Source organism: Suncus etruscus, chromosome 8 (genome assembly GCF_024139225.1).
Source record: "Suncus etruscus isolate mSunEtr1 chromosome 8, mSunEtr1.pri.cur, whole genome shotgun sequence".
Classification (NCBI taxonomy): Eukaryota; Metazoa; Chordata; class Mammalia; order Eulipotyphla; family Soricidae; genus Suncus; species Suncus etruscus.
In genome coordinates, this window is record NC_064855.1 from 116,479,675 (window position 1) to 116,494,077 (window position 14,403).

At 38.6% G+C, this 14,403-nt stretch overlaps 1 protein-coding gene across 1 annotated transcript in view; it reads right to left on the bottom strand.

The window, feature by feature from the left end:
• The window catches only part of NALCN (sodium leak channel, non-selective), a 306,322-nt gene that overhangs the window by 192,369 nt on the left and 99,550 nt on the right, over window positions 1–14,403 (bottom strand). Inside the window, exons 8-10 of the mRNA XM_049778612.1 lie at window positions 12,922–13,064; window positions 12,688–12,792; window positions 4,109–4,195 (exon numbers count right to left, since the gene is read on the bottom strand). Coding sequence (XP_049634569.1) covers window positions 4,109–4,195; window positions 12,688–12,792; window positions 12,922–13,064 — 335 coding nt within the window. The remainder of the gene's footprint in view (window positions 1–4,108; window positions 4,196–12,687; window positions 12,793–12,921; window positions 13,065–14,403) is intronic.

The window sequence follows — 14,403 nt, forward strand, 5'->3', positions numbered from 1 at the left end:
CAAATATTAATTATCACTTTTCCTGCTGCTCAGAGACACACAGAAGAAAGTTTCGCATGGTTTTGGTTATGCCACATAAAGAAGTGGCATCATAGACTGGCTATGGTGCTATTAGGTACTATATGGATCTCTAGATAACCAACTTCTATACTGTGAATTTCTCTCTACTCTCTACTATTTTCTGAACAAAAAAAAAAAATTTTTTTTTTGGTTTTTGAGCCACACCAATAATGCTCAGGGATTACTCCTGGCTATGACCTCAGAAATTGCTCCTGGCTTGGGACCATATAAGACTCTGGGGGATCGAACCAAGGTCCATCCTGGGTTAGTGTGGGCAAGGCAAAGCCCTACTGTTTGTGCCACCACTCCGGCCCCCAAGATTATATTTTTGTCTGATTTCATCTGGCCTTTTGCTTGGACTTTTTGGAGAGCACAGTAGAAAAAAATCATCTTGCCATCACTTGTCTTCACTAGACCTAAATAAATTCTCAATTCTTTTAAGCTAAGCAAGAAAGTAATATTTCCAGGTTATAGACGTACATACAAGATCCTATTAGTTAGAAGCTGACTTGAAAGAGGCTGGGCTCTTGAAGCTTCAATAGGGAGATTTTTTTTCTTCCATAAAAAGCTGCTGCCCAGTATCAGGAGTTGGTGAGGTGGGCATGAGGGGATCATGCCAGAGTCAAAGCACGAGGAGATCAGGAAATCAGGACTGAGGCTTTGCTGAACCACGTCCCCCTGTTTGTTCTTGTCACTTTCCCTCATCTTATTCCATATAAAGGACCAAAAACAAGAAGAACTGGGACCCCAGATGACAAAAACATCAAGAGTATCAGTAAAATAGGGAACAAAATGAAAGACATTTTAGAAGAAATTCAAAAAAGAAGGGAGCCATAGAGAGCCATAGTATATCAGGGAAGGCTCTTGCATTGCATGCAGCTGACCTGGGTTTGATTTCTGGTATCCAATATAGTTCCATGAGCACTTCAGCAGTAATTCCTGAGTATGAAGCCAGGAGCAACTCTGAACATTGTCCAGTGTGCTCTTCCTTCCCCCCACCAAAAGCAGAAAGGACCCAGAGTTGAGGAGTTGTTTCAGGGGATGTGTAACACTTGTTTACACTTACATTTGATAGGAATGGTATAAATCAATTGTAGCCTAAGTCCTTATTAAATATGATATGACACTAATTTATAGCTGGATAAAGATGAAAGGTTGTTATGAAATTAATTCACTGACATTACAAATTAACTAAACATTTCAACATCTATCAATGGAGCATTCAGGAGATGGTATTCCATGTTATGAATTTGTGGTTTTGGCTATTTGCTCAGAAAAGTAAAAGGGCAAGAGAGCTACTAAAGGGACTGAGGAGGATCTGCATGCAGTTATTCCTAGCTCTGTTCCCAACATCAGGTGACATTGCTGGAGACAGCTCCGGAGGTCCCCGAGCACCACTGGATGAGCTCTAGGATGACCTCAGCAGTTTCTAATACCATAGGACTGAGAAGTCCTCCCACAATTTTAGAGAGTTTGCATTTTTATTTAGTATAAAGCACAAAAGAACACCTGAAACCTCCCAGACTTTCCTTGATACCTACAGGTGGCTCCCATGACCCTGGTCATGTTTATTGTTATGATTATATGTAAAATTAATTTGTGTTTCAGAACACAGCATATAAATAGTTGAGATTCTAAGTGCAGGCCACAGGTGCAAAAATCTTGAGATCTGTGAGTCGCATGAACAAGGAAGGTGCTCCTGAGATATATGCATTTTCCAAAACACACAGCAATGGCATTTGCTTAAACAAAGGATCACTCATGCTCTCATTTCTCTCTGCAGACAATTCCTCTATTCACTCAGACATCTATTGTGTACTTAAATATTGATGCCTCTGTGAACATGTGTTTGTTTTCCCACCACATGTCATGGGTAAAAGCACTAATTTTTCTATTCTGACAAAAGAAATTGCACCAATCTATAGATAAATAGAACACTCATGTTGAGCTGTGAACATAACCTGGAACATGGGGAGGCTGAAAATAAAATGGATATACAAGACTGATGGGACTGCCACCAACTCCAGTGATGAGGGACAGACAGAAGAAAAAGTCCTATGCCATCAGAATATTCTTAAAAAAGCAGGAAGTTGGATGAGTTTTCCCTTAAAAATGCTGTTTTACAAACATAGTATCAAATTTTATTATTTATTTATTTATTTATTTACTTACTGTTTTGGGCCATGCCTTGCAGAGCTCAGGACTTACTCCTGGCTCTGCACTCAGAGATCACTCGTGGTGGTGCTCCAGGGATCATCTAGAGTGACAGGGACCTAACTCAGGTGGGCCACATGAAAGCCAAGCACCCTACTCCCAGTTCCACTCCATTAGTTTCTAACTATAAAACACATACAGGAGATCTATCTTCCTAACACAGAGCTCACATAGTGGTCAGTTGGGTGCAGCATGCTTTCATTTTTTTTAAATTTTTTTTTAAATTTTTTTATTTAAACACCTTGATTACATACATGATTGTGTTTGGGTTTCAGTCATGTAAAGAACACCACCCATCACCAGTGCAACATTCCCATCACCAATGTCCCAAGTCTCCCACCTTCCCACCCGACCCCCGCCTGTACTCTAAACAGGCTCTCCATTTCCCTCATACATTCTCATTATTAGGACAGTTCAAAATGTAGTTATTTCTCTAACTAAACTCATCACTCTTTGTGGTGAGCTTCCTGAGGTGAGCTGGAACTTCCAGCTCTTTTCTCTTTTGTGTCTGAAAATTATTATTGCAAGAATGTCTTTCATTTTTCTTAGAACCCATAGATGAGTGAGACCATTCTGCGTTTTTCTCTCTCTCTGACTTATTTCACTCAGCATAGATTCTGTGTACATCCATGTATAGGAAAATTTCATGACTTTATCTCTCCTGACAGCTGCATAATATTCCATTGTGTATATGTACCACAGTTTCTTTAGCCATTCGTCTGTTGAAGGGCCTCTTGGTTGTTTCCAGAGTCTTGCTATGGTAAATAGTGCTGCAATGAATATAGGTACAAGGAAGGGGTTTTTGTATTGTATTTTTGTGTTTCTAGGGTATATTCCTAGGATTTTAAGCTGAAAATCCACCTAAGAATACAATGACATTTGTTCTCCTGTCTCTGCTCTGGACTGCCATTTCCATTCACATCCACCATGCCAGAGTATACCTCTCATCATCTCAAATTTTCACATAAAGGCACTCACATAAATGGGCCCACTTGCATCTTTGTTTGCAAACTAGAGGTACTTGTTCCTGAGCCTTTTACAGATTTTTAAGCAATGGATTTGAGGTCTTGTAAGACTCTGTACTGATCTCAGAGAATTGTGAGTTTAGTTTTAAAATTCTGTGTATTTTATTTTATATTTTTACAGTTGGAGAAAGCATGTGAAGTGGAATCAGAAGATACAAGAATGCACCCTGCCTTCTCCACTCATTTAAAATGCCACTTCAGGACCAGAGAGATAGCACAGCAGTAGGGTGTTTGCCTTGTACTTGGCTGATCCAGGATAGAGCTGGGTTCAATTCCCAGCATCCCATATGATCCCCGGAACCTGCCAGGAATGATTTCTGAGAGTAGAGCCAGAAGTAACCCCTGAATGCAGCCAGTGTGGCCAAAAACCAAATAAAATAAAATGTCATTTTAGGAGAGAAGTAGAGGTCCTGGATCTCCCTTTCCCCATCTATGGAGCGAATAGAACAGATCAGTTCGACATCATAGGGTTACTATGCTCTAATAGGACAAGTGAAACTCCAAACTAAATATGTCCTCATCACATCCCCCCTGACTTTCCTGAAAGAAAAAACAAACAAACAAACAATAAGACTATGTAATAGGACAAGAAATTCTTCATAGAACAATACTCCTGGTATGCTGTTACCTCAGTTTCATTCATTCCTTAGTCACCAAATCCCTATTGTTTCTCTAAGCCAAAGCTGATCCTGGCCAGATAGGCTTATTTTTTTTTTTCAGGGCAGATCTAGAGTTTGGAGAACCATGGATTTCTTTGCATAAAACAAAAGACCTCTGCTCAGTATTTAATAAATGTCACAGTATGGTACCTGGAGACAAGCTGGAGCACGTCCCTGAGGCTTGTTGACATCCACGGCGACCAGCTGCCACCCACCAGCAGCATCTTCATGAAACATCTTCAAGACAAAGAGGGAGATGAATCAGAAACACTGAAATGGAAACTTCAAGATTCAGCCCCGCCTCCATTGCCCAAGATTTGTCTCCGTACACATTTACTTTTAGGATATGAGTCATTCTAGTTGTGTTCATTTGAACACAGAAAACTTAAGTGAGTCATAATAAAAGCAAAAGAATGTATCAAACACCGGTTATATGCTAGTTTCTTTCAGATTTATACATGCTTTTCATGGAATTGCCAAAATATTCTCCTTTACCAGGCAGTAGAAGCATTGGAACTTACATATGTTGATAATATTCCTTACATGGGAGAAAATAAAAGTTGACATGCCAAAGGCTGATGCCTAATATGCATGATTTTTTTATTAGCATATTTATTTATATTTTTGGTTTGTTTTCTGGGCCATACCATGCAATACTCAGCGGCTGTTCCTCACTCTGCACTCAGAAATCACTCCTGGTGGTATTCAGGGGGCCATATGAGATGTCAGGAATAAACCTGGGTTGGCTATATGTAAGGCAAAAGTACTACCTATCTCTCCTGACCCTGTATTTTTTGTTAAGAGGTGAATCAATACCTTTATATGATGAACATTTCTCAATGAGCTAATGAAAATGTTCTCATGAAAAATCAAGTCAGAAGTGTGTATCTGGAAACATCTGGAATCATCTGGAAAGACACTCGAGTGATTTAATGGATCACTTAATATTGCTTTAGTGAGATATTTTTAAATGGGTCACTATTTGTACAGTAGGTACACTGCAGAGTTATGAAAGAAAAATAATTTATTTGAATTTAAAAGACTAATGCAATGAAAATTAGAATATTATATGATCAAAATCAGACATTCAATGAATGAGATATTTATTTGTGGGTTGTATATCCCACTACTTCAGACATCAGTCCTCTGATTTGAGGGAAGACATTTCTTACTTGTAAATATTTTCTCATTGTTATCTCCTATAAAAGACTTTTTAGGGATGTTTAACTGGGTGAAAGGGCTGCATAAAATATAAATTTAGGCTTTTTTTTTCCCAAGAAATGGTAATAGTTATAACATTCACTGATTCTATCTGGGGTTGTTATAATCCATATAAAACACAATTTTTTTGCCATTCTTTTTACTCTTGTTAACCTGATCCTTTGTTCTGCCTTTAATTGTCAATTGAAACTGGAATTAACACACAGGGTCCATGACCTAATTTTTTAATCAGAATTTCAAACTCCCAACCGTGAAGGCAACTGATTCTTTGCTGAAATAATAAAAATTAACTTGCTCCTATAAATAAAATGAGGCATCAATACCTAAGAACTAAATTTCACAGGTCACATATACACAAATATATTTTTAGAGTGATGAAATGGAGGTGCACATTTACAAAGATCCTTTGATCGATGATGCTAATCACTTTCCCCTCTGTCATCCATCCACAGGATTCTGGTTCCATTTAGGAAAAAAAAATTAAAAGAGTGTCTCAGTGGTAGAATTGAGTGCCTCTTCCATGAATAGGTTTATTAGGAACAAAGAGACGTTGGCCGAAATGCAAACATGTTAATGTGCCTTTTAAAGTTCCTGTCAAAATTATGGGTGTCTCCCTTTAAGGGGAAAAGACAAAGTGCTCTTGTCAGTCTCCAGCTAAAAGCCCTCTCGTCCTCTCCTCTCTTATCAAGGCACAAAGGATCCCTGGGGCAGCGACTGGCTTTCATCAGTAGCAGACTAATTTTCTCTTTGAAATTATTTTTTTTCCAGTAGAGCAAAATCAAATGAATCAATTTAATTGTTAGTAAAAAGCACACTCCCAAGGTCACTTCTTTAGTGGGAAATAAAGTGATGGAAATGCAAGTGTGTTGAAACTCTCTTTGGCTCCCTGCATTAAGAAGGATCCTAGACAGAGGATGCTCTGATGCCATGACAGTAGCCAAGAGAGGGAAACCATGGGGTATTTGAATCAGGAATCCACCAGCACCAAGATTGTAGGAGTGTATGGCGAGGAGGGGACCCAACTCAAACTCCTTCACTGCTCAGTCTTCCAGAAAAAGACAAATTTTACATTGAGCCACTATCCTTAGTCCAACCAGTAACACTCCCACAATTAATTCTCATCTTTTGATTATGAAACTCCCCTTGGCATCTAACTACTTACTGAACTAGGAGATTGAAGCAAAAGTTATGCCCTTTTTGGGCTACTTTCTGGAATATTGATATGAGCAACAATGGGAAGGGAGGTTGTACAAGACCAAGGTTGCACAGGAAAGGGGATAGAAATTTGGATCCCTGGCAATGTAAACCACAGTGCCAAGCCCCAGTGATCTCTTCTGATTTCATATGAGGGAAATATACTCTATTACAAGTAAACATTTCCAATTTGTTTGTTTCTAGTAGCTGAGAGAGTCATAATACAAAAGATTTTCATTGGATTACATATGATTTTCATTTTGAAGATGTAACTATAGTCTACTCATTACATAATGAAGGCAGGTTTATAATGAAAAGCCTAGAAAATATGGATGAATTGGGAAAACATTGTAACCACCATCTCCTAAAGAGAATGATTGTGAACACTTTGGGATTAGTTCTCCAGATATTTAATATACACACATACAAAAATGCAGGGGCTTTTTGGATTAATATGTTGTTTTCATATTATCATGCAACCAAGTTGAAACCATTACCTACTTTTAAAATTATTCTAACATATAATAATTAGACCTTAAGTGCTTTTTTTTTATTTCTGACAACATTCTCTCAAATTTTTTCCTTTGAACGTTGCTTAAAATTGCTTTGAGGAGAAATCCCGAAAGATAAAATTTTTTGGTCAAATTGTCTGTATGTTTTAAGAACTTTCAGAAACAGGTTGCTGAAGTGCTGAGTTGTTACTCTCTGAATAATAACGTCCTAAGGTCCCTTTTTATCAAACTTAGAGCCACTAAGAAGCCATATTTATTTTAAGACAAAGTATATTAACTGACAACCAGAATACAAAGAGCAATGCTGTCTGTATGTGCCATCAGCATTAGATTCAAAAGAGATAGAATCCTATGCTGCTCAATTGAGGACTCTTCCAGATAAGCAGCTGGGTTTGCAGAATACACACTGAATAAAGTTTATAGTTAATGGTTTAGGGATCTTACCTAGAGGTTCTCAGAGATTCCTAGTTCTGCACTCAGAAATCACTGCTGGCATGCTTAAGGCCCGCTGGCACCAGGGAATAAACCTGGGTTGGCCACATGCAAGGCAAACAACCTACCTGATGAACTATCATTCTGGCCCCATTGTATAGTTTTTATAGTCCTTGTTCATTTTTAATCTGTAAAGGGGAGATCAAATTGTACCCAATTCCCTGTATTATTATGAATATTAGAGAAGATTCCACATATAAATACTGTAGCTCTCATTATATTGTAAGTTGTCATGTTACAATTTATAGGAATATGAATAACAATCTGGACATATTTCCAGGAGCAACCACTTCTTGGGAATCCATGAAATTTTTAGGATTATCTCAGGTTATATTGTTTATAATAACTAGAGTATTTTTGAGAGGTGTTAGATTTACAATGTAGCCAAGAATGCTTTTGAAATTGTTCTAAGCAAAATATCATCATCAACAGGAACAACAATTATAACATACAATAGGAGTTGACAGAGAAAGATTTTAGTTACAGGGTATTCATTAGTATTTAAAACCTAAGATACCATCACATCAATGCAGAGAAAAATCTAAAATTCATTTTCAAATTCTTATGCTTCTTGGGTTCTTTTAAAAATCAATTATTTTTTAAAAATGTGTAATAATCATTATTGAAAAATATGAGACTAGACATGATTTCATCATGAAATTATACATTTAAAGATTGAGATCTTTCCAGAATAAAAATTCAGTTTTGTTTCTAAGGTTTCTTTAAAACCATTATGTCATCTGCCATTGTGCATTGCTGGATGATCCCTTCCGTCTCAGAAATTGTTTTCATTAAATGTCTTTCTCACATATTTTAGTGATATATATTTATCTTAGAACACACACAAAAATGAAGCTTCACAAAGCATTCTCTTTGAGCACTAGGCTCAATTAGACTATCTACAACCATTATTTTGAGAATTTCTATTTGGAAACAAGGTGTTGGGCCATACCCAGCAGAGCTCAGGAACTATTCTTGACTCTGTGCTCAGGAGCGACCATGAGTTGTGATCTGGGAACTATATAGGATGACAGATGACAGATTCAGGGTCCTGGTCATGGCATCTGCATGCCAGACCAGTGCCTTACTTCCTGTACCCGCTCTCAGATCCCTATGTTTCCAATTCTAATCTCTTTCTCTTTAGCTCTGCTTGTTCACTGATTCAGAAGATGCGTTAGCCTCTGACAAGAACTTAGAAAATATCCTAAGACTTTTGATGAATCCACAAAGGAGAAAGAACTCAAAGCACCCTTTGATCAATTCAACCCTTTTTGGTTTTCGATGTGAACTGGAGGCGATTAACTCAGAAAGAAAAGCACAGACCACTGGAAAGAGATCAGTCAATGATAGCAGAAGAGACACAAATGTCTCCTCAGACAAGCAGAATATTTGTTTGCCAATCTTTTAATATGACTTTGTTGGACTTGGCTTTTATATAGTAAACTGACTGCCTTTATCTCTTATCACTCTGTCCCAAAAAGGCTACCTTATGTGGCTTCAAGGCTTTCCAATTGCCTGCAGGAGACATAAGTGCATCCTGCCAGGTCTTTGTCTAGATAGGGTAGTTGCTGGGCTAATCAGGTCTTTGAGGGTGCAAGGGAATGTTCAGGGAATGAGCAGAGAAACCCAAACAGAGGGATGAATGTTCCAATACCGAGTTAGTTCTGAGACAACAGTTGGCTGAACCTTTGGATCTTGGACCCAATATGTAACCAAGCATGAGGCCTTCATGTGTCTCCAAATATTGTGTCTTCAAAGTCCCAGGATCTGTGGAGTTGAGGCAAATAAATCATGAAGAATGAGAAAACTCCCACAGGTTGCATGTACCTTTTGTTTCCTGTTCCAGATCACAATTCCCTTCAAATGTGGACAATCGCTTTGCTGTGACCTTCTTCTAGCCTATGATTTGGAAGCACATTGCCTTTGACTTGTTTGGTTTGGCTTTGGGTCCTACCTGGAGGTGGACATTCTCAAGGCTTACTCTTGATTCTATAATCAAAGATCACTCTAAGCCATGCTCAAGGGAACATCGGGGATGCCAAGGATTAAACCTGGGTTAACCATGTACAAGGCAAGTGCCCTATCCCCTGTCCTCTTTCTCCTTGCTTTGTGTTTTTCCGTGCTTTGGAAAAGCTGTTTATTAACTTTCAGTACCAGGAACTGTCATTATTTAGAGCTTGGGAAAGGTTCTTGTCAATCTTGACAAAGGTACTAACTAGATTGCCCCAGCTCAACTCTGTAGAGAACTTCCCTGAAGTCTCTACAGAGGTGCAGTCCTTGCCATGTCGCATTGGCCCAGCCCCACAGCTCAGTCATCAGGCTGCTCATAACCTTGTGTAGATGATGCTGATGATGTCAGATCAGGGGTGAATAGAGTGCTTACAGATTCAAACCATCCATGATCCACTTCAGGGAAATAACTCATATCTACCATACTTTATTATTTGAAGCCATTCTTGTCACTGACTTCCTGTTGCCTCTGAAAGTGCATGTCAGAGCTTCCTCCTGCATTAGCAGAGGCATCAAAGATTCCTTTTCCCATCATGTTAATTCTACACTTCTTTGTCCTCCTCATACATTCCTGATGGAATTTTCATGCACTTCAAAGCCCTCCTGAATCCCCTTTGGGCCCTCTTCATCCTTTATTAAGTATGTTCTTGAAAGAGAAACTATTTGGGCTCCAGAGAGAAAGAGCAAAAGGAATTCAAGGCTCCATAGTTGTGTACCCTGCCAATGACAGACAATCTTCTTTCATTTATTTCCTGACAGTCTGTCTGTCTCCTTAGAATTGGGAGCTTGTGATTTGGTGTTTTAAACCATCGAAGGAGAGAAGAGAGTTCCTTGAACATAGTTTCTGTCACATTTTCCCAATGCACCAGGATCCTGACAAAGGAAGTCCCTCCCTTCTCCAGACATTCGAGCTTCTGGGCCACCTGCTGAGTGACAGGCCAACAGCTGGGCGGGGCCAGTCAGTGAGTTGCCAGGCAACCTCAATTGTGCTTTACTCAGAGACCGTAGCAGGAGCTATGTTGCCTAGCAACAAGGTCCTCAGTCCCAGCATTTTTTCTTAATGAAGGTTTTATCACAGTCCTCTGTGTGATTACCTCTGCTCAACGCCTGAGTGTGTTACCTCTAAACTACCAACTTGATTTCCCTTGATTCATTTTGCATCGAAACAATTCTGTCCACCAGGTTTCATGGTCCCTTCTTTACAGTGTGCTTTCTGTTAAAGACAACCTTTCCAGCTGTGGTGTTGGGTTTATGAGCAAGAGTAACTGAGTGAACAGCAGACAGTGTGACGATAGGTTTGGCCCTGGCTCAGTGCTGAATGGAAACTCTGTGATGAACTTCTGGTCCTATGTTCCACTGAACTGTGTGTCTATAATCGGTAACACCAGCGGGGAAAAAATTTATTTTATTTTTTTTTTTTTTTTTTGGTTTTTGGGCCACACCCGTTTGACGCTCAGGGGTTACTCCTGGCTATGTGCTCAGAAATCGCCCCTGGCTTGGGGGGACCATATGGGACGCCGGGGATCGAACCGCGGTCCGTTCCTTGGCTAGCGCTTGTAAGGCAGACACCTTACCTCTAGCACCACCTTCCCGGCTCCCACATTTTTATTTTATTTAAACACCTTGATTACATACATGATTGTGTTTGGGTTTCAGTCATGTAAAGAACACCACCCATCACCAGTGCAACATTCCCATCACCAATGCCCCAAGTCTCCCTCCTCCCCACCTGACCCCCGCCTGTACTCTAAACAGGCTCTCCATTTCCCTCATACATTCTCATTATTAGGACAGTTCAAAATGTAGTTATTTCTCTAACTAAACTCATCACTCTTTGTGGTGAGCTTCCTGAGGTGAGCTGGAACTTCCAGCTCTTTTCTCTTTTGTGTCTGAAAATTATTATTGCAAGAATGTCTTTCATTTTTCTTAGAACCCATAGATGAGTGAGACCATTCTGCGTTTTTCTCTTTCTCTCTGACTTATTTCACTCAGCATAATAGATTCCGTGTACATCCATGTATAGGAAAATTTCATGACTTCATCTCTCCTGACAGCTGCATAATATTCCATTGTGTATATGTACCACAGTTTCTTTAGCCATTCGTCTGTTGAAGGGCCTCTTGGTTGTTTCCAGAGTCTTGCTATGGTAAATAGTTCTTATTGGAAGTGGACTTCATTGCTTCTCATGGCTCATAGAAAAGCAGAAGAAATAAGGACAAGACATGCTGGGTTCTTTGGAGTGTTTTCTATTGTTGTTCTCCCAAGCAACTAAATAATGTTTGGAACCTTTCATGAACCTCTCAGTAGTTGTTGGCCAAACTAGAATACTGTGGATTCTAGAGCAAATATAAACAACTGGTCAAACAAGAGATTAAAGGTGGGTGTAAGAATTTTCAAATATTGGCAGACCTTACAACACTTAACACATGAATATTAAAGGCTTAATTTGAAGGTTTTTCTGAGATCTCAGAGTTTTCACAGAAACTTGTCATGGCAGATTTGTAAAGGATTGTTCAGCTTTCGGGTCTGAAGCAATAGTACAATGGTTAGGTGTTAGCCTTGCAAGAATTTTCCAGCTAGATGAAATTTCCCTTAAAATTGATTATTAAAATAAGAGTGATAAGGCATTAAATGATTTCTCTTTATGTTCTCTTTTTTTATGAAGATAACTACTTGGAGGGCTATCAACCTGTCTGTATTTCTAGAAAGCAAACATTCTTGTACACAGGCAATATATTGGATTTGCATCACCCTCTTGGCTAGTAACTTTGATTTTTACCAAACACTAGGCTACTTCCAATTTCTTGAATATATAGGCTTCCCAACCATCCATGCTTCATCAGTATGCATTTGGGGTAAAAGAAACTTTCTCATAAGATACTATTAACTGATTGGTTCATTCAGATGAAATATACTTTATTTTCCAAAGTTATGTATTAGGCCATAGTTGTGATTTATAATTACTTGAACAAATTTATATCAATTTGGGAAATTCCAGTTTCTCTCTTGTCTGTTGATACTTAAAAGACTTAAGATGATAGAATTAAGTCACTTAGCTTTGGTCTGAATTTATCTACAGAGATCATTAAAATAGAGATACCCCTGGGCACATTGCCCAAGAAGGTTGATTGCAGCTGGGCCCTTATATCTGCTCTCTCAGCTCTTCACTCTTTGAGTGTTCACAGAAACCCATGACAACAGAAGGTCTCAAGTTCCATTCAATACCACTGACAAGGAAACTGGCCAAGACCGGCTCCATCATGTCTCAGGGACTTTCCTCCTCATCTCCCAGTACCATACCTGTGTGGTGGCCGTTGAGGTGGTGCTACTCCTTGATCCCCACATCTGCTGGAATTGGACCCTGATTTCTGCAAAGGTTTCAATGATGACGGCTATAAACACATTCTGGAATAAAACCACAAATCAAAGTTTACCAGAGGTGAGAAAGAAGGAGGAGGTTGCACTGGGCCATGAAAACAATGAGACCCAGATGTGTGGGAGCTGTTAGTGAATGGGGAGGAATGTTGACTCTACCTTCACAAGCCAGGCCAGAAAGAAGATGAGTGTGATGAAATAGAAGTAGGAGCGCCAGCGGGGGAAGCTGTCAATGGCTCTGTACATGAGAAACACCCAGCCCTCTTGAGAAGCAGCTTCATATACCGTGAAAATGCTGGTTCCTGTCACAAGAAGAAAGGGAGTTGAGTTCCTTCATGCTTGGAAAGGGAGAGACATATTTTTCAGAAAACAATATACATTGATCCAGGCTCTATTTCCAATGACCCATGTTTTCTAAGGGGCTTAACACCCCATAAAATCTTTCATTGTTCTTATTGCTACAATTTTGATAAGATTCTTTCTGACTTATAGTCAGGGAAAACTTCAATAATGCTGGCAATAAAATAACAGTACATTATTTCTTTGGCTGCTCAATGCCTTTTACAATGTGGGAAAAATGAATCAAGGGGAAGATGAAATGAAAAAAGAATGTGCCCAGTTTAAGCTGGTCGCATTGGGTGTGCTATAAAACACTTGGTATAGTTTTATCCAATTGAAATAAATCTAAAAATTGGGTTTCATTTTACATGGCTTTCTCACAGAAAGGCTAAAGTATTTTAGGCTTCAAAAGTTAATATTATGGACCCTGACTTTAGATTTCATGGTGTTTACTGAACACCAAACTGTGAGGTGATAAATAATCAAATTATATTTGCTTTCCCTGGGAGAACTGTTTCATCAAAAATACCTCAAATAAAATAAAGAAAGAAAACTGGACAATAGGTGAGCAGATATTTTGAACTTAAGGTTAAGAGAATCTAAAATGCCATTCAAGCAAAGACAACATTTAATTCCTGACTATATAATGTAGCGCATATTATTTTTTCCTCATTTTACAGTTGAGTAGACTGAAAGTTAAGTAGATAGATTAAATCATCAATCTTAGGATGCCCAAATAACAACTACGGGAATTGGAATAAACAATAATTCTAGAAGATCTAAATATGCAATTGTGATATCTTCTGCATCCTTCCATTATTTTATTTTCTCACTTGTAAACCAGGAAAATGACACATATAGCAATAAGATTATTGTGAGAATTAAGGGATTCGATTCCTTTATAGTGTTAACAGATGAAAAACACTTAACACAATCTAGGTATTAAGATGATCACAAAACTAGAAAATGACCATTTAACATGCAGTACAAAAACATATTAAATACACATATTAATGTTGTTTACTTATAAATCAATATGCACACACAGTTACTCAGGAAACTAGTAAACATATCAATTCTACTGCCATAAACTGTCTATTTTGTTACAGCCTGTATAAACATATCCACAGCTTTAATCCTCCAAAGCACATAGATGTGATAATCATGCATTTATTTGAAATTAAGTGTGTATAGAAATCAATATCCACATTAAGAAAGAAGGTACAAAAGTTGGCCGACAAAAGTTGGTTGACAGCATTATGCTGTCTCTGAGCATCAGGAACATCTATGAAAGAATAGCTA